This window comes from Mycteria americana, chromosome 13 (genome assembly GCF_035582795.1).
Source record: "Mycteria americana isolate JAX WOST 10 ecotype Jacksonville Zoo and Gardens chromosome 13, USCA_MyAme_1.0, whole genome shotgun sequence".
NCBI lineage: Eukaryota > Metazoa > Chordata > Aves > Ciconiiformes > Ciconiidae > Mycteria > Mycteria americana.
The window spans coordinates 16,331,842-16,357,247 of record NC_134377.1 but is presented as its reverse complement, the minus strand read 5'-3'; the positions used below and the strand labels follow the sequence as shown (position 1 = coordinate 16,357,247).

Genomic DNA, 25,406 nt, shown 5'->3' with positions numbered 1-25,406 from the left:
ACATTAAGCTCTTTGAAGACAAACAGGAATATTTAATAATACTTTTTTAAATAAAAAAGGAGGATGGATGCAACTTAATTCCATAATTAAAGGGTTAATTATATGCATGATAAAAATAAGTTTTATGTTTTACTGTGCACACCCAATCCCTATAATCTGGTCATAAATAAAAGGGCTGGTGATAAGGAAAGCTGCAGGCAGGAGAGCAACTCACCATCTTTAATGGGCAGTTATATGACATGCTGCTAGTACATTGGCAGTAAATCAGCAGAAACATCTTTTATAGAGTTCTAGTTTTTATGATGTCATTAACTTTCCTCCTTATACTTAAGGGATAATGAAATAAAGTCATGAGGAGGGATCAAAGGATGAGCCCGAACTGTGTAGTTTGAAACAGCCACAGGGGAATCAATTTTGCCCACACTTTCCTGCAGACATTTTGATGGCGGAGAGGAGTGAAGAGTGGAGGAGGCAAGACAGACCACAAAACTTTTGGCAAACCCTGAATAGCACACATATTAATGAGCTGTTTTATGAGAAGAGTTCTTTAAGCAATATTCCTGTGGCTTCAAAACACTGCAATTTAGCAATAATTTAAACACACAAGGTGAGGGGAGCAACACCACGTTCAAAGAAATGGCAAGACAGGCTGCAACGTTAGCACACCCGTATTGGAAAGATGCCAGGTACAACAACATCGTCTCATCCTCTCGTGTAATTAGAAACACTGAGCGGGATGATGATCGATAGGGTAATGCATGGCATACCAGAACCAGTGGACACCATTAAACTAAGGCAGTCACACCGGAAAGTTATGACAGTTATGAACCGTTTAGGTCAAGTCAGGCATCAATCTAACACAAATGGAAGAAAATGTTGCCAGCGGATCTGTATCTAATTAAAAAAATTAAAGTAAACCTCCCCCTGACTAGCAGCGGTCACTGTGATTAGAATTACTCCCATAGCGTACCTATCAGACAAGCCTTAAAAAGCAGGCTGAAGCTTCCTGGTCTTGCTGATGTCTAGAAGCAGCTTTCAGAGGGGGACTGGCTCTGGACTCCCTCTCGACAGTACACCATATATGAAAAATAAATAGAACCAATATGGGGGGGGTGTCAGAGCACACTTTTGAGAGATACCTACAACAGGTCTGTGAGTAATAGATTATGTCAACGCATATTAGCTGCTGTTTGTACCTCGCAATGCTGTTCAGAAGTCACAGCCTCGTTTGCATAGGAAACCAAGAAACTCTCTTATATTTTCTAAGTTCTACAGAAAGAGCATTTCTTCCATCCCAAGGAATAGCATCCTATTAAGGCACAAGGATAACATGGCTTTTTCCAGTATCACAGAGCATTTATCTTACATATTAGCTTAGACTTGAACAGGAAATGCCATTTGTTCAACACCTCATGACTGTTTACAGTTGCAGACCTCCGATGTGATCCAAAACCCCGCGAAGTGAAGAGCCTGCATGGCCTGCAACGAGCAACTGGGGGATGCCTTTAGATAGCAAGGCATGACAGCTTCCCGAGTTCGGGTGAGCGTTTACTCCATTTGCTCACCTGAGTGATTTGTTCAGCTTCAGAGGAACTATTTCCAAGATTAACATCTGCTACATTTGGCCCAAACAAGACCCCCATGCTAAGTCTAGGTTAAAACTACTGCTATCAGCTTACTGAGGGCAAATAAAATTCAAAAAAATGCCATTACTACTAAAGAATTGAGAGCCTCGATTCTGTAAGATGACATCATCTAAACATTGGTAGGGGAAATAACGTCTTGACTTTCTGTTCATTCCTCACTGTTTACTGCACTCTCATCTACCCATTAAACAGGAAATTTTGAGTCTTCCTACTGAAGGAAGATATCCAGTATTGGCTGTTTCTTAACACGCAAATTATATGCAGCCTGGGTCTCCTCCTCCTTGTGGCCCAATGTTTTCTTTCGCTTGTTTTGCGTAACTCTGTTTAGAGGGTTTTGCCATGGAAATGGAGAAGTTAATTAGCCCATCTTAGGGATTTGCACGAGCACGTGGGAAGCTCTAGGTCAGCGCATCTGTCTGCAAACACGGTGGTCAATTAGCATGAAGAACATTTATCAACAAGTGCTGTTACATCTTCCAAGAGCAACCTTTCAGCAAAATACTAGGCATGCTGTATAGCAAGGCTCAGACGTGTTAGTTAAGATTCTGGAGGCCCCTCTGCCCAAGTATCATGCAGCTTGCAGCAAAGTACCAACTCCACTCATCTTCCCCTTCAGACCGAAACTGTCTTTTGTCTGATATACACGTGCAGCGGTGCGACGGAAGAGTAACCCATCCTGTCTGCCATGGAATAATAATAGCTGTGTCAACGTGCCTGTCGATCTCCTGCCTGAGGATCTCTCTCGTGCTCCCCATCCTCCTCACAACTGCAGCTACGTTGAAAGTTCAACCCTGACAAGGCGGTATTAGAGATGGAGGGAAGCTCTCCTGGTGTTATTAAAAGAAGGGCGGGGGAGAGAATGGAGGAGCTAATTGTATGCACTGCAACTCTTCCTAAAAATAAGAAACTGAGTTATCACAGTGTTTCTTATAGGGCTTTATGCATTCAAACTTCTCTAAATGAGGGGCTACACCATGCATTGCACATCGCCATACAGATGACTGTATACCATTACCTAAAATTGAACTGAGTCTGTTCAACCTACCCTGCGCTCCAATTTGTCACAGCAACAGTCTCCCTGGCCCATTCACATAATGAATGTGGATATGAAGTTAATGCCAAGGAAGATAAGCACCCTCAGGGTTTTTTAAGCCTACCCTTCTCTGTCATCCCCTGCATTATTTCTTAGGCAGCATTATATAGGAGTTAAAAAAACAAAAAAGCAGAAGAGGAAACAGGGTAGTGCCACATCATCCAGATCCAATGCCAGCGTTTACAGTGACCTTGCTGGCTGAAAAATATTTTATTGTTACCCGTTTCAAAATCCATCAGGATCAATCTTAAAATGTGTTTTGTTTTCAGAGAAGATACTGAAGGACATCTTGCACAGGTATATTTTGTCAGGCTAATGTCTCTCCTGTTTCTACAGAAAACTTCTCAAATTCTTCGTATATATCGTATTCATCCAGTGAAGTATGAAATACATACCAGGTTCCACAAAGCAACAAGGCATATTTCAGAAGCTCAGCGCTTTGTTAGGGCACTCTGGATGAAGTCCTGTCCAGCTGAAGGAAAGGCTCCGCTCCCATTAATACCAGTCAGGTGAGAATTTAACTCTCTTTAATTGTCCCTTTTAGCTTAAACATAGCCATAGGAGCAATAAGAAGGTAAAGTAAACCAGCTTCTGTGTTATGACTCCAGCAGACTCAGAGAGGAATTGCTGTTCAGCCAGCCTTTCCAGCTGTCGCTGAAGTCCATGATCATACCCAACCAAGAAACGTTGCCTACGCTGCAAAATTTTGCGAGATTCTTCGTCACCTAACCAGCAGCAGGGCACATGTGCTGGATCAAGCCTGTACTTGGAAGACACCAGCAGGCTCGAGGTGCCTTGAAATGCAAGGCTTGTAAGCTGGGAGGTTAAAAGCAGCATTAGAGAATTAGGTGTCCAATTCCCACTGAGAACTAGTGGTAATTAGTATCTACAATAATACAAAGGCCCATGCAATTAATATGCAAAGATGTTTGTGCAGAAGGCAGGCTGACTGAGATTTAATTTTTAGGGTTTCCACAGAGATTTTATTTGCGACCTAACACTTGATTTTACCTTCAATATTCCACTATATCCTACCTACCCTATCCTTACAGCACAAGCCAGCAAGATTGCAAAACAGGGCTTATCTACAGAGAGCGTTTCCCTGCTATCGAGTCTGTGATGTCCCTCAATTTAAATTGCAATGGTTTCTTCTTTGAAGGATTGCTAAGTGGCAAGAACAAAACCTATGACTGTCAGGCTCTAAGCATCACAATTTCTTATGGCTTTACAGCAGAACATTAAGACAGGATGAAGAATTAGCTGTGTCAAGGAGAAAATTTGCTACTGTCAAATTTGTTTAGTTATTCGGAGTTACAAATATGATTTGCTGCTACCAAAAAATCAACTAGGCTGTATTAAAAGTGTAATTTGATACCCGGCTATAAATCTCTTTAATAAAGGTGTGGTGGAAATGATGTTATCCATATATAAAGATTAATCTCTATTTAAATATATATAAATTCAGGAAGCTGAACGACGCTGAAGCCGAGAGAGGCTTCTTCTAAAGTGCGAAGTTGCTTTGTTGCTCCTGGTAAATGCTAATTCTTTTTGCTGCCCGTTTGGTTGTACTTTACATTTAACCACACAGTTTTATTTATTATTCTCACTCTGAACTTTCATGGCATCCCTTTCATCAGTTAAATTCCCCCTTTCGAAACAAACATCTATTTGAACAAAAACAGTCTTTAAAAAAAAAAAAAAAAAAGAATCAAAGCATTTTTAGTGAAATGAAGTTTTCTGGACTGAATTACCCAGCCTACACCATAGCATGCTCAGCCACTGGAAATTATTTAGAAACAACCGAAGGATAGGGCCAAAGGCCCGAGGCCTTTATCTGGGCCAGATGATTGATGTGCTGTGGGCCCCGCTGTGGTTAACAGTGATTTTTATCTGTTGCTAGCAGCAACAGTCAGGGGCGCAGCGTGAGGCCAGCAGCCGGCCGCGGTGCTGCAGCAGGCCCGCACACAGGGACAGACAAATAGTCTTTTCAGCCGGACAGGTCTCGTGGGGGGCTTTGACATAAAGGGCGCTTTGGAAAGGCTGGAATTGTCAGCCCTTTGATGGCCGCATGCTGGGCCATTAGCTTCTGTTACTAATTTGCGGTGCATGTGAGAGGGCAGATCCGCGGGAACACCTGCGAGCGGCTCGGGTGCATTGTGGGACGGGTTTTGTAGGGAGAGCCGAGGAATAAAGGACGAGGCATAACCCTTCCATCTAAAGGGCAGATGACACAGGCTATTATCATTTCCAGCCATCAAAAGGACGGCTCTGAAGTAACATCAAGCTGTCTGACTCAAACCTGGAAAAGCAAAGAAACTGGGGAAATTCAGAGTTAATAAGGGGCCATCTGTAACACAACGTGCCGGGCTTCTGCAGGAACTTTCTGGGGAGAGGTAACCTTACACATTGGGATACCCAAGGAGAATGGGCGGGATTCCGGGATAAATCATCACTTGTGCTTGTACCGATGCCAAAGTTCCTCGTCTCCTCGAGCCCCTGTGTGCAAAATATAAAAACCTAACAGGGGGAAAATAACATTGAAGATGAAGATGTTCATGGCAGATGCCAGCCCTGGACAGAAGTGGAAGAAATGCCATTTTCTTAACCGTTGGGGTAACTTCTTAAACCCACGGATTCCTGCACTCTGAACAATATTACATTTTTCCACCAGCAGATCCCATAGACCATTAAAGCCTTCACACAACTGGGCCTGGCAATGCACCCTGAAGGTCTCCCCGCCCTGCTCATGAGTTAACCAAGGCACAGCAAACAGCATGCCCGAGATTGCAGAGCAAGATTATAGGAGTGCTGGGAATACAACACAGACCTTCTGTCTCCTCCTCCTGGCTTTGAACACAAAACCATGCTTCCTTTGTTGGTTAACATTCAGGATGCAGAAATTATAAGCATTCAAGGCTGCAACTTTAAAGATTAATATAAAAGCAACTTTTGTATTACATTTGTGCAAGCAACCAGAAAAGTACATATTGTAAAATAATCCGCAAGTCGTACTACTGTAGGCCACTTCAGTCACTAATGAACACGTTAACTTTCAGGCTGAGTTTCACTGGAAAGCAATTTTTCCAACCAAATTATAAAGTCTGCTTCAGTAATGGGATCATTTACAACTCTCACGGCACCGTGGTGTCACAAAAATACCACTCCAACAGAACTGAATAGGTGTCAGAGACCACCACAATACCCAAACGAATCCCACCCCAACTCCAGTCAGAAGGAAGAAAGCCCACTGGGACAGACACACCGAGTCCGCGCTGACGCTGAAGGTACACTTTTATCAAACAAAATTTCTGTAAAACTTGGTTTGCACAGTCAGTATTCATGCTACAGCCGTGCTCAGAGGTAGGAGCCAGAACACAGGGCCCCACCGTACCAAGCCACTGGTTTTCGGCCCCGAGACATCAGAACTCCAGCTTTGCTGAGTACTTCTTAAATGAGCTGCAAAAGGGTAGCTAAGAAAAAGCAAGCCTGTGGTCAAGATGGCCTTAAATTCAAAATACAGGGCTCTGCAACTTTAGTGGTGTTTCTCTCGGGGTGTTTGCAAATTGGAAGAGGTTGAAAACCACTAGCGAGACTCTAAGTTAGGTATGAGAGAAACCTACCGTTCTAAAGGAGGTTTGGGTATAAGGGCAACAGACTTTGATCAAATTGAAACCCGAAAAACATTAAAAGCACATCGCTACAAGTCTGAAATCAGAAAATGCCAACAGCAAGGCTCCATGAAGTTCTGAATCTGGCTCCTCACAATGCAACTTTAATTACACATCCTACCTGCGCTTCCAGCTTTACAGCGATTGAACACATTCAAATGTCTGAAAACCCCAATTCATGAGATCTTGATCAAACCATTGTAAGCTTATTTTCAATTACACGTTTGCCTTAGGTTTCACAACCACTGATAAGAATTAATTTCTTTTAAAGCAAATTCTGACAAAATCAATCACCTTGAGAAGGTACTGGTGAGTGAAAAATACCACGTTCAGTAAAGCCGCAAGCCACAGCCACGCTGTGGTCCTGCTGAGCCGGTGAAGACTCACCCTCTCTGTACTGGGCTTTCTTGGGACTCCTGCAACTTCCTACTGCTGTCATTGACAGAGATGAAAAAAATCCTACTGTTCTCCCGCTCATTGTCAAGGCCAGCAAGGTAAAGAGCTACCTGAACCAAATACGCACAAGGATGTTTGCCCAAGGCAAAGACAGATCAGAGATAAGGTTTTGATCGGATCAGGTGTAAAACATCCGTGAGGTGAAGCAGAAACTAGTCCTGTTGAGGACCTTTCTTTCACACTCCATTCCTCAAGTAAAACAAAGCAAAAAACTCCAAAGCCCCCTTCCTTGCCCCCAAAAAACTCTAGATAAAACCAGCAGGTGCCAAGGGTGCTGTGCAGACGCTGAACCGCTTGCACACCTCAGAGATTATGATCCGTCCCACCGGCCCCGCACCCAAGCGCTGGCAGGCAGCCCCCGCTGCAGCTTTGTTTCTGCACATTTCAACATTATTCAATCCCTGCGTGCAATCTTCTACTCACTTTCCCCGGCTGTCCAGTATAGCAATGAAGAAAATTAATGTGAAACTGCAAACTGCCCTTCTAATTTTTCTTTCTCCTCTGAGAACCTGCCCTCCTCTTTGATCTTCCCAACGAGCCTGTTTTGATTGCTGACCCAACCACCTGAACAGCAACTTTAAAGAGCGAGTCGCTGATGCACAGTGTGTCAGAGCACTTTGGGCCAACAAGATGGGTAGCGTGTGGACACTTTAGTTAAAAACATGCCAAACCCCTTTTTCCTAAACACCAGATTAATCTAAAGTTCATTTGCATTGCTCTTCATACATGTTTGAACACGTACACTTCATTTAACCTATGCTGCCTAAAACAACTTCCACTATTTTTCTCACTCAGTGCTGCAGTACTGGAAGTTTTTGAGAAACTGATTTCCTTTATATTTGCAAGACTATTCAAATTTTAGCGTTCAGTTCCAGAAGGCAACTGTCACATCAATCCTGCCAACCCAACAGCTCAGTGGCCATCATTCAACTCAGGAACTCAACAGAAACCCCTCCCAAAAGCCCTGGGTCGGTTTGCTGTTCCTCTCTTCCCCCAAGACGCTTTAAAACCTACCGAGTTCAGGGATGAAGTGGGGTCTGACAGGCTATGCTGCCCACAATACTTCTGCTCCCTGCGCCCACCACAGCGAAGCCCATCAGTGATGCAGAGACTAATCGTCAGCTTGTGCTAACATCCTTCAGATAAAACGATTAACTTTACATCGATCGTTGGCCATTATACAAATAAAGTCACTGAAATAAAACACTGCTGCAGAATCAATTTCTTTTGGCTTTGATAATGAATGCCTTGGCTTTCATTTCCCACAGAAATGCCTGGTTTTTTCCATATATGTATCAAGAGCCCATTATACTGCAGCAACATGAGAGGTTTGTGTGTTCGCCTTGTTTAGTGTTTACTGAGGATTTCTATATGGTGCCCCTCATCCTGCAGACCTAGCCCAGCTCCCCAGGCCTTCTGCCGTTCCACTTAGGTCCTCTGTCCCTGTTCCAGTGTCTGATGAAGGAAATAACACAGAGAAATTCAGAAGAAACATTGAGAAGAAAGACAGAAGGAAAGACAGACAGACAGACAGAAAGGCCTTTCTTCTAGGGAACTACGTAATTTCCTTGAAATATTAACCAATTCTTACCCTGGCACCATTCTCACATGGCACCAGATACAGCGTTTGTGGAAACAGCCCCTTTAATTCCCTCCCTTCCAATGCTCTAAATAGGATCCATAAATAGGATTCATATAATGAAGCTGATTCTGGCATGCCTGAAAAAGTTCTACTTGTTAAGAAAAATATTTGAAGAATGATATACTGTGAGAAATATCATTGTTTGTTTGTTCTGAAATGCAAATATGCAAATAAGGACACAATATGTTTTAAAAAATAACAGAAGTCTTAAATAGCTGCCCAAAAATGAAGCAGCCGAGTTTGAGAAAAAGATGTAGATATGAAAGTCATAATTACCTGGCAGTAGGACTAATCCGAAGAGATTGGTTGGAAATAGAAAAAGAAAGAAAACAAGGAAAGTGATAAACACATGAGACTGCAGCATTTGGTTTCAAAGTGGGCCAGGTGGCTTCCTTGGCACTTTGGCAGCAGGGAGTATTTCAGACACTCAGCACATTCTGAAGGCAGAGAAGCTGCCTGCCCCAGCCACAGCCTGCTGGGTCATTGCGGGCTGGGAGATGACGCTCACCATCCAGTAAAAGCAGCTGTACTTTCCCCACTAATGGCTAGATTTAGAAGCAATTGCAGAGATCGTCATACTACCATGCTGTTTTGCAAATCTGAGCAATAACTAATGCTCCTGCAGGCTGCAGGTTAACCTAAGTTACTAGGTATCTGATACTCGGTTCTTCTAGTCATCACACAACTTCCAGGTGGGTGAGACTCTTCCGAGCCGGGACATGCCTCTGGTCGGACTGAGCAGTGGCTAGTACTTTGAGAGTGTCACCAGGACACCAGCGACCAGGGCACAAGGGAGATGCCATCAGGCATTTGGTTCTGCAGCTTCACAGTGGCACGTTCTGTTGTCATTGGAGCCGATGACTCCTAGTCCTGTCTAATGCCAGGGCTACGTTGCTTTGCCCTTTGAGTTTCAGCTTACGCTCCACACAGTCACATCCCTTGGAGCACGCTCTGGGTCGCAGGCTTTCCTAGACCAGCAGACAATTTTGGATATGGTCAGTCCCTGTTGCTTCCACGTGATGCAAACAGGAAAAGCCACTGACCTGATAGTATCCAAGACAAAGGGCTGGGAAGAAGAAGGGGAAAGAGAAAGAAAGAAAAAAAATTATATATATATATAAAATTGTTCAGTTTGTGGGTAGTGTTTTAAGAATGAAATATTTTCTTCTAGTCCCTTCATCTGCTCTCCATCCCACATCCTCCAAACAGGCATGTTATGCCGCAGGAATGATCTTCACAAGGGCTGACAGGGCAGCAGTTTAGCCACCTCCTCGGTGTTCTGCACAACAATTAGTAGGAGCAGCATCGCTATACATCAAAGATGTGGTCTTGCCTTGGATAAGATTTCACAGGAACTCTTAAAAGGGAGGCATTAAATACATTTCTCAGGAAAAACAGCGTAACAACAACAACGAAACCTGCAAAAAAATAAAACACAAGAAACTAACCACACACACACAAGCTTCCAGACATTTAATTACAAAATATATGCGTATGACAGACATCAACAAGCCTACAGGAAGATTCCTGCTTCAGTATTCAATGCAGCCTCAATAAATATTTCAAGGTTTCAAATGGATGCTTTGCAATAGCACAGTTTCCATTTGCACAAGTGCCAGAAGGAAGAATTCAACACAGGCTTAAAGCAAAACCAGAGTATTTTCCTGTAAAACTTTAATTGGGAAACTGACACTATATAATCTGTACATCATTGCCTCCGAGCTGTTGTTAAAAAATTAAAGCTGTATCAAAAGAACTGCTTTGTTAAATTAACACATTATGCATACCAGACATAATCTGCACCAGGAAAGGAAATAGCTTTAAGTCAAAAATGCACTGATTGTTATGGTTGTCATTGACAGAGGCTGAGCCAAGCAATGTAAGCAGACAAAAGCATCTTACATGCCTCCTGTACAGACACATGCCCTTACGAATGTGTAGGCTTTCTTTCCAAACCTGAACAAAACCACCAGACGCGCAGGATGTCATTACGGTGATCATCACAGCTACAAATCACACACCAGATTGTGTGAATTCAGTACGAAGTTTTGACGACGCGCAGGTACAGGGCGAGGCTGGGCTGCCGGAGCCCTGCCGCCGAGCCCACCTTTGCTTTTATTCCAAGGCCGGCAGCGAGGAAGGGGCTAGAGCCCGCAGTGCTAGCCTGATGGCCCCGATGGGGGCGAGGGCTCTGGACCGGCCCGGGAGCCTCTCCCCCACGGGTGTAAGGCATCCCAGCCCCTTGCTCCAGCCGGAGGCACTGCCTTCCCCACGCTTGCTGGGCAGCATCCGCAGGACGTCAGCCACTGCCAGGACGGGCACCTGCAGCACGGGGAGCTGGGCTGCAAGCTGCGGCTGGGGGCAGAAGCTGAGGGGCCTGGTTTGAGGAGAGGCATGGTCAGTCAGGGCACGGGACAAGCAGAAGAGAGCTCCTTATACTCTAGGCACAAGACACAAAAATTAGGGGGACCTTCTGTTCAGAGCTACCTTACCTATTTTAGTAAATACTCAGTAAAACACTCTCCATCTGTACATCTCAGTGTACAAAGGAGACGAGTACTTCTACCCCATTTTAAGACTAGAGAAACTCAGGCACTGAGGCTCAGAGCAACCTGGCCAAGGCCTCTTTGAAAGTACTAATTTAAAACTTCATTTGTTCAAGGTCTCTCTCTGAAGCTGGTTTGTTCGAATCCTGAGGTTTGCTCAGTAAATATAATGCAAAACCAAAGCAAGTGCCCTAAGTGGTCCTGAGGATACGACCGCCTTCTCTGTTTCAACCTTTGCAAGCCCATGTCACAGCCACCATCATTGTGGCTTCAGATGAGTCCAGGCTCATCAAACAGGCTACGCTTTGGAAAGTGACTCATCACTTCGCGTGCCCAAACTCCTGACAATGTGACAGCCTCAAAGAGGCCGAGTTCGCTAAAAATACGGAACATGCTCCCTCAGAAAAGACTGGTTCCTCTCATATTTTTCAAGTTGTTCACCGCTGAATTTGAAGTGCCAAAGTAAGTTTGAAAGATCTGAACTATAACGTTTCCTCAGTAAGATTTTACAGCTTTGCATGCAATGGTCTGTTAGCTTCATTCTGTGCACCGAGAGTCTAAGGCACTGCTGTGGTCTGCAGCGGTAAAGACGGGTTAACAGTTTTGAGGCTTTTAAGATAAGCAAAATTTCCCTTGACGTTGTAAACTCTTCAGGTGGTTAGAGACAACAGTTTCTGCTTTTTTGATGTCTTCTCAGAAAAGAGCTCACATAATTTTATCAGTCTCTGGGGTGACCATCAGATAACCAAGCTATTCCTGTCTGAACCACTCAATGCATCTCCACCTTCCTGTCACTGGCAATCCACAAGACAACCAGGGGATTCGAGCTAACCACACGGCTCACAACTTAACTGATTAAGTAGGTGGGAACTGATGCCAGCTCAGCTCAAAGTGTCTTTCTCTGCTAACCAGAAGCTAGCCGCAAGCTGTAGAGGGGAATGACCACAGATATCACACTGATACCGAAACCGTTTGGTGAAGTTGCAGCTTCCTGTTCGAGTGCTCTCACAATCTCTTAGAAATGAATCTTCAGCAGGAAACTGGCTGCAGTTAAATAGGCTGTCTAGGTCGTCCTGTGGCGTGTATTACTGACTTGTTTTCAAGGGACCATTTATTACTCTTTCCTGCCCCCTTCCCCGGCTCTCTAGAAAAGAACCGAATGCGGGCTCTCCAGAGGACAGCAAGTCCTTAGGGGGAGGGAAAGACGCTTAGAAGAAGTCTGTGACCACCCTCCACCCGCTACAACTCCATGTCTGCCAGTTACACAGCGCTTAGTGGCCTCGGGCATCGTCACTGTGATATCCTAACCTTCATGCTTCAAGCTCTTTTTCTCTTAAACCAGTGTGCTGCTTGGCCTAGACGCTGTTAAGCAGCTTTGGAAGAGCAACATGAATACAGTGGGGAAAACGTGTTCTGTGAACTGGAAGAGGAGGTCTGACCTAACTTTGATCACGAGCCTTACAATCATGCTTGTGTCAACACCTGCTTGCATTTTGCTATGAAGAATGCTTACAGAGAAAAGCCTTTTAAACAAGTGATTTTGAGAACAAATTTTGAATCTTTGGTTCATTACAAGTATCCTATTAAGTTTAGCTTCTCAGCTGTTCATGGTGCTGCTGCCCAGAGCCTGAAGGTCCTAGGCCTCACCTAGTGAAGTCAGTCAGAAATTTCTCCCACTGACACCATTTGGTGTCCTTAACTAGGGGGCAGAAAGAAGGGCATGTGGCATTGGTCCCACAATGGGACGTCACTTCTGGAGTTCTAATAGTTGTTACAATGATCTAATGATATATGGAAATCAGTTCACCAAGAATAATTTTGAAGAAAAGTAATATTAAACCATATTCTGCAATTGAAGGTAGGGTGAAACCCCACAAACAGCTACATTTTTACTTGCTCAGCTCTAGCTATTTGTAGAGTGTATGTGAGACAAGGCAAAACAAAGCAGTTAACCACTGCAGTTGATGGCAGAGTTTCATCAAGCTATTAAAACTGGTATATGTTTTACCCACCTCAATGTAACAATTTTTTCCTTTGGTAATTACCAATGGTCTGAGTATGACGCTGCATGAGTTAAAAGCACACACTATGCAGTCTATACCACCCTTCATCTACAGCACTCTAATTGCTACAATATGTCCCAAAATTGTCCTGCTTTGATTAGCTGATTTTGAGGGCAGCATGAACCATTCCAACATCTAGTATGACCATGTCCAGAAAAGCTGAGAACCACACCCGACAGCTTCTGAATCAATCCCAAAGCTTCTTTTCACTTACAAAGTACCAGTCTAAAAAACTGAACTGAGGTTTGCAAACACCTAGCATCGACACAGTCCTAATGTGTTTCTCAAGACTGCCAATGTCATGAGGCTTTCTGGAGAACACATGCGGTGAATTAATCAGACAAGAAAATTCCTCAGGATACTACAGATCTAGGCCGTAAGTGTTCAGGCACACAAAGTCTTATCCATCATATAGCACAGAGATGAAATGCAGACAGTACAGGTATGAATCAGTCTACATTCCTGTAGAAACCACCGCAGACGTGTCCACAATGACGTAGCTGTATGCCGATTTTCCATCACTCTGGTTGCAAAACTCTGAATATTCACAACCAGTAGCACAGTAATGCATCTAGAAAGAATCTCTAAATAAAGCCGTTAATTCCGTTAAAATCAAGATGTTATACCATTTGAGTGTGTAACTCAGCAGCACCATGTAAGGACCACTAGTGCTTGCTGGACTTTTTATTATTTTTTTGAGACACATACTAACGCCATAATCAAAAGCAATTTTGAGCTCAAAACTGACCTCAAGGTTACAAGACTCTATGGCAGACTGTTCCCTTTCATTGGAAGTACATTGTACAGCCAAGATGTTAGCACATACACACCGGATGGACCACAGGGCTAATTAAAAAGCAGCTTTGGTGGTTGTATCTGTTCCAAGAGCAGGTTAGTAAACCAAACTTTAAAAAAAGTAATGAAACCGAAGGTGCTACAGAAGCAGACAATTCCCACAAAAACGAAGCAGAGCTCAGAGGGATGAACAGTTGTTTTACTCAGCCTCAATGCCTTTGAGTTCCTGACCTGTGATGAGCTGAAAAATGAGAGAACAGCTACAATCACTTGAAAACTAAGCTGAAACACTGGGTATTCTGAACTGGAAGTTAAAAATTTCTCCATGAAATTAGTCTCATTGATCAACAGGTTTTAAAACAAGACTTATAAGGACCAACTTTTGGGTATGGCAATGCCTGAATTTCAGAATTACACCACTACCTCCCTAAAGCCATTTAATAAAACAAAGAGCTGAGGAAAAAGCAGAGCGCCTTACCCATTGCCAAATGGTATTGCAAAGGTCTCCCACCCCTGCGTGATTCATATCTCATGCCCAAGTTACGCACAACAGATTCATTTACATTTCTGCCCTTGCCCTGCGTTCCCTGGCTTTCTAGAATTGCAGTTAGTCATTTTGCATCATGTAAGGAGGAGTCTCTTACAGTTTTATTTATTTATTTGCTATAAAAAGGAGAAAGGACACCTTTCTAAAATGTTACCAGCAAGTCATGCTGACTGGGGCTGGAGCTGACCACAAGGAACCGCGACACCGAAACACTAAGGCGGTGGGAAGTGAAAACACTGACTCTGCGTAAGAAACATTTCACACGGCTGACCAGGGTTTCCATCTGAATGCTCCTCTTCCAGCAAAGCAAGCACTGCAGATGAGAAATCCAGTCTCTTCAGCAACGATTTTACTCTTGCAGCAGGAGCTTAACCATTCCTAGAAAGGCAGCCCAGGAATCCTGGGCCCCTCCCTGAACCACCTTCTGACAGAAGTAAGCACGGTGCCGCTTCTCTGTTCTCTCACCCCTCAGGAATGGAGAAGTGCTGCCTTTCCACTGCTGGCGCAACTACGTGCCCCAGTATATTCACGTTTTAGCAGTCAGCTAAACGTGAGCACTGCAGCCAGGCTGAAACATGAAGCAAGAACGAGAGAAACCTCAGCCTGCAGCAGATTGCCCCCCCGTTTGCAGTTTTCGCAGCAGAGCCACCACACCTTCAGCATGTTACCAAAACCCTTCTTTGGTGTGAGATCTGACTTAGGATTGCATCTGTCGTTTTGTTAAATTAAAGCTGAATCTTTGTCTTCTGTTAGGACAGGGAAGAAACTGAAGACTTCTCTAGCCTTTAATAACATATCCCAGTTAAAAAAAAAACAACAAAAAGGGAGACAAGGAAAAAATGCAAGTGATGAAACTGAGTAAAGACTACCAACCTACAGGAAACCTCCCTTACACTCTGGATGTGCAGTGACTAGTTTTTTCACCAACCCAAATAACTTACCCTCTCTAGACTAGTTTATTTCATTGCAGTTTAACCCAGGGAATACCATTTTGGGACTGATAGCAATCAGTTCCTGAGCGTCAGTACAACAGGGTATTCCACTGAGCTGCACAACTAAATATTTTAAATCTTATAATGCTTTAAGATGACGGATGGCGTTCTCTAATGCCAGTAGCACCCACAAAGTTGATGCACTCGATCCCTTTTCCTTGTTCTCTCTTGTGCGCCTACTATTAAGGCCAACAAAACATGTTGTTCGTCTTTTATTTCTACAATAGCATCGTGAGTTAGCGGCGCTGTTATTTCCTCTACTGCTCGCCTTGCACTCCGTGGTTTTGGGTGCAGGTTTCTGCAAGGGCATATCGAGATATGAGATAAAACAAGAGAGCGTGAACCCCCTCTGAGAATTTTCTCTGAGGAACCTACCGCAGCGCCCAGCACAACAAACACTAGCACGCTCCGGCAGCCCTCAGAAATGGGCTACTTTAACCCCTTCTCCAGGAATAAAGCCCTAGCACCCCCAAATCTCACTGCACAAGACTATTAGAGAATTAAAGAAAAATCAAAAGCAAATCCCCCAAGAGGCCCCACACTTAACCCCTGTTCACTGTGCTCATCAGGTAAGTAGCCCTGATTCTAATGAACCGTCTGTTTTAATCATGTTTTTGTAGGTTTTGGTAAAGGGAAAGGAAAGAAAGTTAAAACAAGGCAATGGATTGTAAGGAAAGAGAGCCATGAGAGGAAATAACAATGTGAAAACAGCTGAGACAGACAAGCAAATACCTTGCCCTATTACACAAAGAAAGCTACAGCATATATATGACACAACTGCCTCAGGACAGTCTTAACCAAAAAGGCCCAGAAATAAAGACCAGATATTCTCAAAATCCTTTGCCTTTCCTCTTCAGCAGGATGTAATCCTTTCCAGGCTGGTGAATTCAAGATGGATTTAGGACAACTCTTCATTTTAGCGTGCAAGGCCAGTGACAGCAAGGTTATCCTACCCCAAAAGCCAAGGAGCATTGGGAATTTCGGGGGATGCGTCTGTATAACAATAGCGTCTTTCTAGTCAGATTAGAGATCTGTTCCCCCCCACTGCCCTGAGCTGAGCTGAGGGCAATGGCAGGGGAGATTAAAAACGTGGGCAAAAATCACACAGAAGTCGTACACCCCGTCCCTCAAGGGGCTCGCAAGGGCTTGCGGTGTCAGCTGGCTGCATTTCCCTTGCAGCTGCGGGGTTTATGGAAATCAGCATCATCTCATCCCATCCCGCTCCGGCCGCAGGGACAAAGGGGCACTGCTGCCGGCATGGCTGCAGCGGGAGCCTCCTAAGCAGCCCCTCTGCCAAGGCCACCGGTTCAGGCAGACTGAAATCCAGCCCTTTGTGCTTACTTATGGCTGTGGAGATGAGTGAAAATCTATGGGACTTTTCATCCTAATTAAAAGCAGAGGTCATCTAAGAAGAAACAGACTTTCAGAAAAGGGAACTTCTAAAGGAAAATGTGTTGTAAGGAAGTTCATGGACTTCAGTATTTGTAAAGCTGAAGTACATAGTTTATTTATGTTTGTACTTCTGCTTACGCTTTTCATGGGACATTTCAAAAACCCTCAAGAGCTCCCACGGATCTGCAATAATACATGCACTAATTACTCAATAGCATTTGAGCTCACGGGTTATGGGACAGCCCCCGGAGTCAAGGGGCCAGCTCCACAGCTAACTTACAGCAACCTGGCTCCATCCCACACGGCACTCAGAGCAAACAAACTCTGTATTTATCCAGTGAACTCAGCTTGTCCAGGTGAATTCAACATGGGGATAGTTCTTGTAAAGTGAGGCTGTTTAGGAGCACTTGAAAAGAAAGCCAGCAGAAGTTAAATGCTTTGGATTGACACCTACCATTATATTCCTGGCTCTCTAAAATTCCTGCTATCTTAGAGGGAGAACTCCTTTCAAAACTCTTTCTGTTTCTATTACATATTATTATTTTTAATCCTTTGTGCTGTCATTGCTCTTACAGGCTACATCACTTTATTATAGCCCCTTTTTCTTTTCTCTTTCTAACTGAGTATCTGTCTTCAAAGAACACAGAGTATTGCTCCACCTGAAGGGGACCTATCTGCCATTCTTTTTCTTGTCCGGAAGAAAAAGACAATTATAGTCCCTCTTTTATACTTGGCATTATGGCAAAACAAGATTGATACTTATTTTGGAATTATTACTCCCCTATTCATAAATCTTGTCCGGAAAGTCTTGCTCATGTTGCCAGCCCACAGGCACACTATTGTAAGAAATACATATTAAATTCACTTTTATCATTTAACTTTGGCTCCAGCTCAAGGAGTTTTAGATTCATAACAAGAGCCCTGTTTCCAATATTGATTTTTGGCAAGGAAAAATGCTAATTTATCAGAGGTCCTAAAATACAATGAATTTTCCAGCCCAGCTAAGAAATGTTACCTTACCTACAGAGGAGACATTTTTCATTAGTGTATGACAGATCGGCAGGTAGAGAAACCCCATTAGTTACAATTCAAGTTTGCCTCTGGTCACCGAGCATGCTTCCACACCCATGAGCTGAAGCACACTCAAGAATTCCCAACCAGAAGTATTATACGCTTCACAGCAATAACTTTGTTGATCTTTATGTAACAATTTATCCTTCTCAGGACACCAGTTTCTCCACGGCAATCTCAAAGATGGCAAGGTATATAATCATCAGCTGGGGTCTTGGGCCGTGCTCCACCTAGGAAGCGGTACTGACTTAAGCTCTGTACAGAAAACATGCTGTTGAAGGTGCTTTTCCAAGTACGACAATTTGGTCCCCAGCCTAAGAGCACAAGAGCGTCCTTGAAGCACAGAGCGGATCAGGGGAATGCTGCTGGCGTGATCTTCAGCAAACTTCTGTAACCATTACACTGAAACAGTGAACCTGCCTGTGCACGCACCGAGGATTTCTGGCGTGGGAACAGCCTCCTTAGCGGGCACCATCTGTTTCAGGGTTTCGCAGAACTGCATTGAGCTGGCACAAAACTAAAACAGGCCATGAAAAGAGCTTTACAGGGTATATGAGGGTATATAAACCTGCGAAGAGTCAACAGTTCCTAGGCTGATGATTACCTAGCACTTTACAGTCACTCATATCTGTCCTCCTTCCCACTGAGCTCATTGCGCTGGACACTACCTCAACGCTGTAACTCAGGTGAATTACAGCTCAGAACTTGCTGCCCCGTGCTCACAGGTACGAGCTAAAACGATCTGAGTGGGGTAAGGTGGTCAGGGGCAGCTGTGTGGGGCGACAGCCCACTGTACAGCAATGTCAAGTGCGCAGCACAGCACAGGACAGGAGTCCTGGAAGGCTGTAAAGATCATCAGTGGCAACTGGAAAGCCAGTTCCAAAAATCAACAATTTAACTTGAGAGAAACAGTCAGGAGCAGACCAGGGTACAGGCAGACGATGCAGCAGGGCTCAGGGTGTTCAAAGCCTGCCCCGTGCTTGCCTGTACCACCCCAGGTTCCAGCTTCATCTGGGTAAGGAGATAATCATTCTCGGGCTACGTCACCAAGCAGAAGGACAAAAGGCTGCAGATAGCGCCGAGCTGACTCTGGATGACCCAGGTGTCTCTGCACGCCTTATGGTGTTTTGCACGTTTCTTTCTATCCATGAGTTGCAGTCTAAGCTAAGTTATCTGAGAGACTGGTTTCCGGCGCTCAACAAGGAAGATGTAAAATCAACAGAATTTGATGAGCTGCCAGGGATTTGACTAGGCTGCAAAGACTTTGATATTTTACAGAAGCTCAGAATAAAAATCAGCTGCCGCTGTTGCCAAGTGTATGTTACTGTTTTTATTAGAAAAAAAATCTTCCAAGAACAAATAAAACCAAACAAAGACATCTCATCCTCCTGTACTTTTGTTCCAAGGTACACTCAGACAGGTTGGTTCACTGGCTATCCATTTGCCATATGCTTTCAAGTTTATTCTTTTATTCATTCCCACATTTTAGCCCCTTCCATTTCAGAAGAGGAACAGCTGCACAGATGCTCTATAAATAAACTACATAATTTATTGGAAGAGGTTTTTTGTTTATTTTTTTAAGCTACCACATATTCCCAGTTCTATCCGTTTCTGTGCTCTCTACAAAACTGAGTCAAGTTCAACTGCAGCTTGGGTTTGTCCATACGACGTGCTCAACCTTACAAACAACTGCAACTTTTTAGCCATTAATAACGAACTGTATGTACTGATTTTATGTTCACTGTAACCGCTTTCTAACTATGTTAAGTCCTAAATTGACTTAACTATCAGAAATAAATTTGAAAAATGGTCCACAGGGTGGATATATGTCAGTGATATATAGAAACCTCAACATACAGCTAATCTCTAATTCTCTGTGTATTTTTTAACAAATCAGTGCGTTTTCAGGTAGACAGGCCTCTCATCCTGTTACCAAAAAGAAAATCTGTTTTGTCTGCTCAGAGGACAGACAGACATTTCTGACTAAAATCACTAATCTCATTTGTGTGTGCAGGAAGTGTGACAAATGGCTGGAGTAGTTTATCACACATACGTAACCATCAAGTCATAAAGGGAATAAGATATTAACCTCCATAAACAAACTAGCATTCTATTTCTCAGCACAGCGGAAGTATACATTTAATAAGATAAGGATATGAAACACATGCTACTGATGAGATAAGGAGCTTGCAGAAACCATACAGACAGATGTGTCTCATGTTATCCAAGTAAAAGTAAATGCCATTAAATGTTTATTTTGGGAAATAGATTTATAAGAAATTTTGTCTGCGATATCTACAGATAGACTGGGAAACTATGTGCCAAGTCACTGTTAACGCTATTTTTGAGGCTACAATTTAAATCTAGGTGCAGCTGAAGCTAACCAGAGGTTATGTGGTAACTTCAATGAGACCACAATTTCACAGAGTTATTTCAAGCACGGTCCTTATTTAGGCACTTAACGTTCCATGGGAAGCCTGAAGTCAATGAAGTTGTTGGAATATTCAACACTAAGGAGTTATTGTTTAGACACTTGCATTTAGTTTTCTTCTTAACTCCAGCTCCAGAGTCTGTACCTTACCCACGAGCGGCCTGCCGAGGTTTTCAACATTGGCCTGCTCTGACTGCACAGACAGGCCTTGCTTGCCTTCTCTTTGCAGCCCAGCTGGATGAGCTAAACCTTGGATTGAGATTTTTCACACAGGACTACTACTACAGGTTTTAAGTCCTCTTTTTGCAAATGCACGTTTCCTTAAAATGTGCATTTTCTACAAATGTTTCTGAAAGCAAACCTCTCTGCAAGGACGGCTGAAGCAAGTGAATGGTGAAGCGTGCAGATTCGAAACGAGCTAATTAAAAATGAACATGCACAAAATAGTTTGTGGTATTTAAACAGCTGCTTATGAAACCCAGTACAAGAACTTCACCGAGTAACGATATATATCATCATTCCGCAAGTGACAGTCTTCCGCAACACAAGCTGTGCACAGATATCAAGAGGAGCACTCAATACAAGAACAGTGTCTCCATTGTGCCTCCTGCTAGCACTATTTTTTATCGTGGTTTCACCGTGTCTGGCAAACAACCTATTTGATGCAAACAGGGCCAGAGCCAAAATACTGACTTCGTGTTTCATATACAGCTGCTTTCATGAGAAAATGAAAACTGTTACAAGATATTATGGACAACCCCTGGTTTGGGGCCAGTTGTCTTGAACCGGGTGGTTTGAACATCTCTCTGCCACCTGGGAGAATCAGCTTCCAATGCAGGTTTGGGCCAGCGAGGTCTGGCAGTGCTGGAAGTGATAGTCTCTGCCTTATGCTAAATCAATTTAGAGCAGCATCGGAGTCTTAAGGGAAACGGTCAGCCTCAACAGCTGGTACATGGTGAGGCAGAAGGCAGTTTAATAGGGAAAATGACAACCCATAAGGAAAAGCAACCCCAGCTCACACTATTCATGATCTCAAAATACTGCCCTGGCATGCAGAAAGCTCCTACCTCCCTTGAGAAGTTATGGGTTGGCTAAATAAAAGAACCTTGTTGCCACACATACATAGAGAAGGAGCTAGAAATTTTCTCAAAATCATTTCTCTGAGAGACAAAAGTAAATTTCTTAACAGCCAGCAAAGGAGGAAAACAGTCCTATGATTTATTGGCCTTGAGACTCTAAAAAGAATTCTTTGGCCTTTTTCCATTAAGATTTCGCAACCTATGTTATAGCCAGTGGGAAATTGTTTAATTCCCAAACCATGCCCTCAGTCATAAAATCTGTGAAGATGATTCATTATTATTTATGTGGTGCCACAGGCACGCATGGCATTTTACAGACAAATAGAAGATACAGCATCTGCCTTTAGAAGCTTAGGTGAATCCAACTGTTCATGTGTATGGGAAGCAGCGCTCAATTGGCCCTAGAGCAAATATTCCTCATCACTCAATGAATTAAGGAATGATACTCACCTGGGATACTGGAAAGATTTAGACAGGAGGATACTTAGGAGATGTGTCATTACCGTCTAAAAATTTGTGACATTATTTCATTAAAAACATAAGACTTTTCAAGTCATATGTTATTTTGTAATGGCTTTATGATTAAAATGTACTTAGCCTTGTATTATGGATTTCTGAGAATATGTATGATAGCATGCGACAGTGATATCAGCCCATAAATTCCGCACTGCCTAGCAATTTTTTCTCTGTGTGCACAGCACCAGATAGGAGCTCCCAGGTTCCATCATACAACTCTAAACATACAACATAAATTATTGAAAGAAAACCATTCATGTGATTATTGCCAAAAAAAAAAAAAAGTGTGCCAGGTCTCCACATCAACTTCTTCAAGTATATAAAATCCACCCTTGTTCTGGTCTATGAAAAGTGAGCAGTTAGAGCTCTTGGTAAGAAACAGAGCTTGGGACCATTCTCCTAGAAGGCAAAACTTGATCATGGCAGAAGTCATGAAAACAGCAATTATTGGCAGTAAGTGCAGGCAGGAATTGTTAGCTGGACTGAGACATTCTCATTCAGATTTGCATACAAGATTAGCAGACGCCTTCATCTACAACCTTGCACTAGCAGTGAGGGCATACACGACACATTGGCTGAACAACCAGGGTACCGTAACAGATATCTACACACCGTACATTTGTTATGAGAGTCAGATATAATGCAATTCCAGGCATTTTCATGTTGACATTGCTAAGCCACTCACACCCTCTCCTATTTTCTTATTAATATATACTGTAAGGTCTACGTGCCTGCCTTTTTGGACAGCTGAGCAGCAAAGGTACCCAAAATAAACAGTTATATCACCTCTACATGAAGAAATGTCATTATTGCACATACAAATAAGGTACATGTGAACAGAAACGGTCAATTAAACATCACGGTTACATTGCATACACATGCAGACGTGTCCTGGCCCTGTAACACCAGCCCTAGAACACTGGTACCTATGGCACTCCTGCGAAGAAAACACCAGCATCACCCTCCTCTGAAAACAAGGGAGCTTGTTTTATAACTCAGAGCTTGTAAATAAAAGAATATTGACTTTTTTTCTTCACACTGGTGAGGGTCACAATACTTCTTAAAACGGAGTAATTTTGTCTTTGATTCTTGTATTTAATGCACAAATGAAAACCTGTATGGGGGAGGGAGGAGAGGAGGGAAGCATCTCCCACAGGTGTTGAAAAGTATCCCCACTCATGTCTTTTAATTCTCAGGAGGTGACTATCTAGCTGAAATCCGCTATAAAACAACAAAAAACCCCCTCCCTGTAAGTATGACATTAAATTGAAGAAGCCCCCAGACTCTCAATGCGCTCTGACACGTCAGGGCTGTCCCCTGCCAGGTGCATGACAGTCCTGTACTCTAACCCTATTTTTTATGTTCTGCATTTCTTTCATGTCAGTGGATATGCAATAGGTAGTGTAAACCTCTGCAATCAACATCAACAGAAGTGAAAGAATTAGCTGTAAAATGACTTACGGAGTAGCCTCTTCCTGAAAGCGATTGAGCAGAACTCTGTGGGAGGAAACAATATGCCACAGTAAGTAATGCAAGAGATTCTGTGTAATGTAAGATAAGAATCATTTTGCGATTCCCTCCCCCAGCCCAGTATTCCTTAAGGGAAAACTTCACAACCAGAGCGCCTCAAATGATCGTCTGACATTCTGCATGCTGCCACAGGAGTAACAGCAAAAGAGCACTTCCAGGTGAGGGCTCCGGGGCTATTTCAGACAAGGGTTTCATAAGCTGGAGCAGGGCTTCGACAGCACCTCCCAGCTAAGGTAAAAGCTCTCAGTGTCTTCATAGCAGCAGAGTACACATTTTGAACTGTCCCTCTTCAGTATGTAACGGCAGCTTCCAAGGCACAGCACGCACGCGTAAGGATGCTCTCCTGAATCAGGCTGCACATTTTGCCTCATCAACTCCAACTTTCAATCATGTAACCATATCTCGCACTTTCCATTCCCCTCTATGAATTCGTGAGCCTGCCGCCTTCATTGCTGCAGTATTACCATATGACAACTCTATCTGAAACAACAATAGCAGCAAAGCACTAATTTATCATCTCTCAGAGCTTTAATAAGCATTCTGTCCCTTTTGAGTAAGTTAAATTACATTGTTTGCTCCTGCTCTTCATTTCAGCTCTTCCTGCTCCTTTCTCTACCACATCCTTACCTCTTTCACATGCTGCCAAATCATTTGGTTCTTCTCCTTTTCATTACACCGTCTCCAGTCACTTGGATCCCTTTCCCCTCTCTATGACCCAAGACTGTCGAGCTGCTGTTTTTTGCTGGCAGTGGCTTTCTCAAAGCAGCTAAATGAATTCCACCTCTATCTCCAGCTGCTCCTATATGCCTTCTTTTCGGAAATTAAAAAGAAGCCGGGAACAGTGGTGGCATATGACACCACATGACCCAGCAAGTACTCTGCAGGCCAATTTCCAAGTGTGATTTATAATCATGATGCCCTCGCTACGTGATTTTATTAAACAAGATTCAGGGAGTCTTAGCAGTCCCGTTTCCAAGACTGATGTTCTAGTGGGTACCAAAGCCTGAACAAAAATACCGAATTGTTGCAGGCTGATCTTGAGGATTGTTTATCTTTTTGCAGCAGCGCCAGAAGTTATCGTGTTACTAAATCACCACAACAGCACAATACCCCCAAAGAGATTGATGCAAACTGATTGCAGGCCACTGCAAATACTTGTAATTTTCCACCAGTAAGATAACAATCCCTTTGTACTACCAGTTTGCAAACCTTTTGATCAGAAGATACCTAGATACACGCAGAAACCTTTCCAAACTCCTGCACTCAATGGATGACTCGATTGTCTTGCTGGTCTGCTGATGCACGCTCTGTGCCGCTGTCTTGCAACTGCTCTAGACACCAGAGAAGCAATGTGCCAGCCAAGTGCCTATGGAGGAAAGTTTCCAAAGCGAAGAAGAGACAACAGCAAAGCCCTACAAATTAAGTGAGTGTGCTGCTGGAGGAAGGAGGGCTCCCCATTAACCCCCTCACCAGCTGGCACAGGAAGCAGGGTGCCAGAAGGAAGGCAAGCCGTGGGACAGCTCTCCCAGGTCTTACGCACAGGTCTGCAGCCGCTGTGTGACTGGGTGCCAGTCCCCATCCCTGGCACGCAACGCCTGCACCTCTGTCCTGCTGCAGCTCAGGAGAGCTCTGTTCTGCAGGAAAAGGACAGCTTTCACAGGGGAGTCTGAGATAGCAATAACAAACTGCTAACAGCGTTTACCTTTCCGCCTTTTGCATATTGCACATTGATTTGGCCTCTGCCTTTAAACACTACAGAAAAATAGAGAGTTATTTATAAACCTCCTTAATGTAAACTGCCCAGAAATAAAGCTACAGACTGGTGAAATGAAGGGCAGTAGCATTTATCTCTGGTTTTGAGAAACTAAGACAAACCTATCCCTCCCTCTAAACACATTTAAAAAAAAAAAACACCAAATAACTCATGGAATTCAGCCTT

The 25,406-nt window shown here is 43.5% G+C and overlaps 1 protein-coding gene across 22 annotated transcripts in view; it reads right to left on the bottom strand.

Annotated features, from left to right (window-relative positions):
• The window catches only part of FBRSL1 (fibrosin like 1), a 554,989-nt gene that overhangs the window by 274,234 nt on the left and 255,349 nt on the right, over positions 1 to 25,406 (bottom strand). For 18 of the 22 annotated variants that reach the window (XM_075516665.1, XM_075516674.1, XM_075516686.1 and 15 more), the window contains one exon: positions 23,399 to 23,434. The exons of the other annotated variants lie outside the window; for them this stretch is intronic. In XM_075516665.1, coding sequence (XP_075372780.1) covers positions 23,399 to 23,434 — 36 coding nt within the window. The remainder of the gene's footprint in view (positions 1 to 23,398; positions 23,435 to 25,406) is intronic. 22 annotated transcript variants of the gene reach the window in all.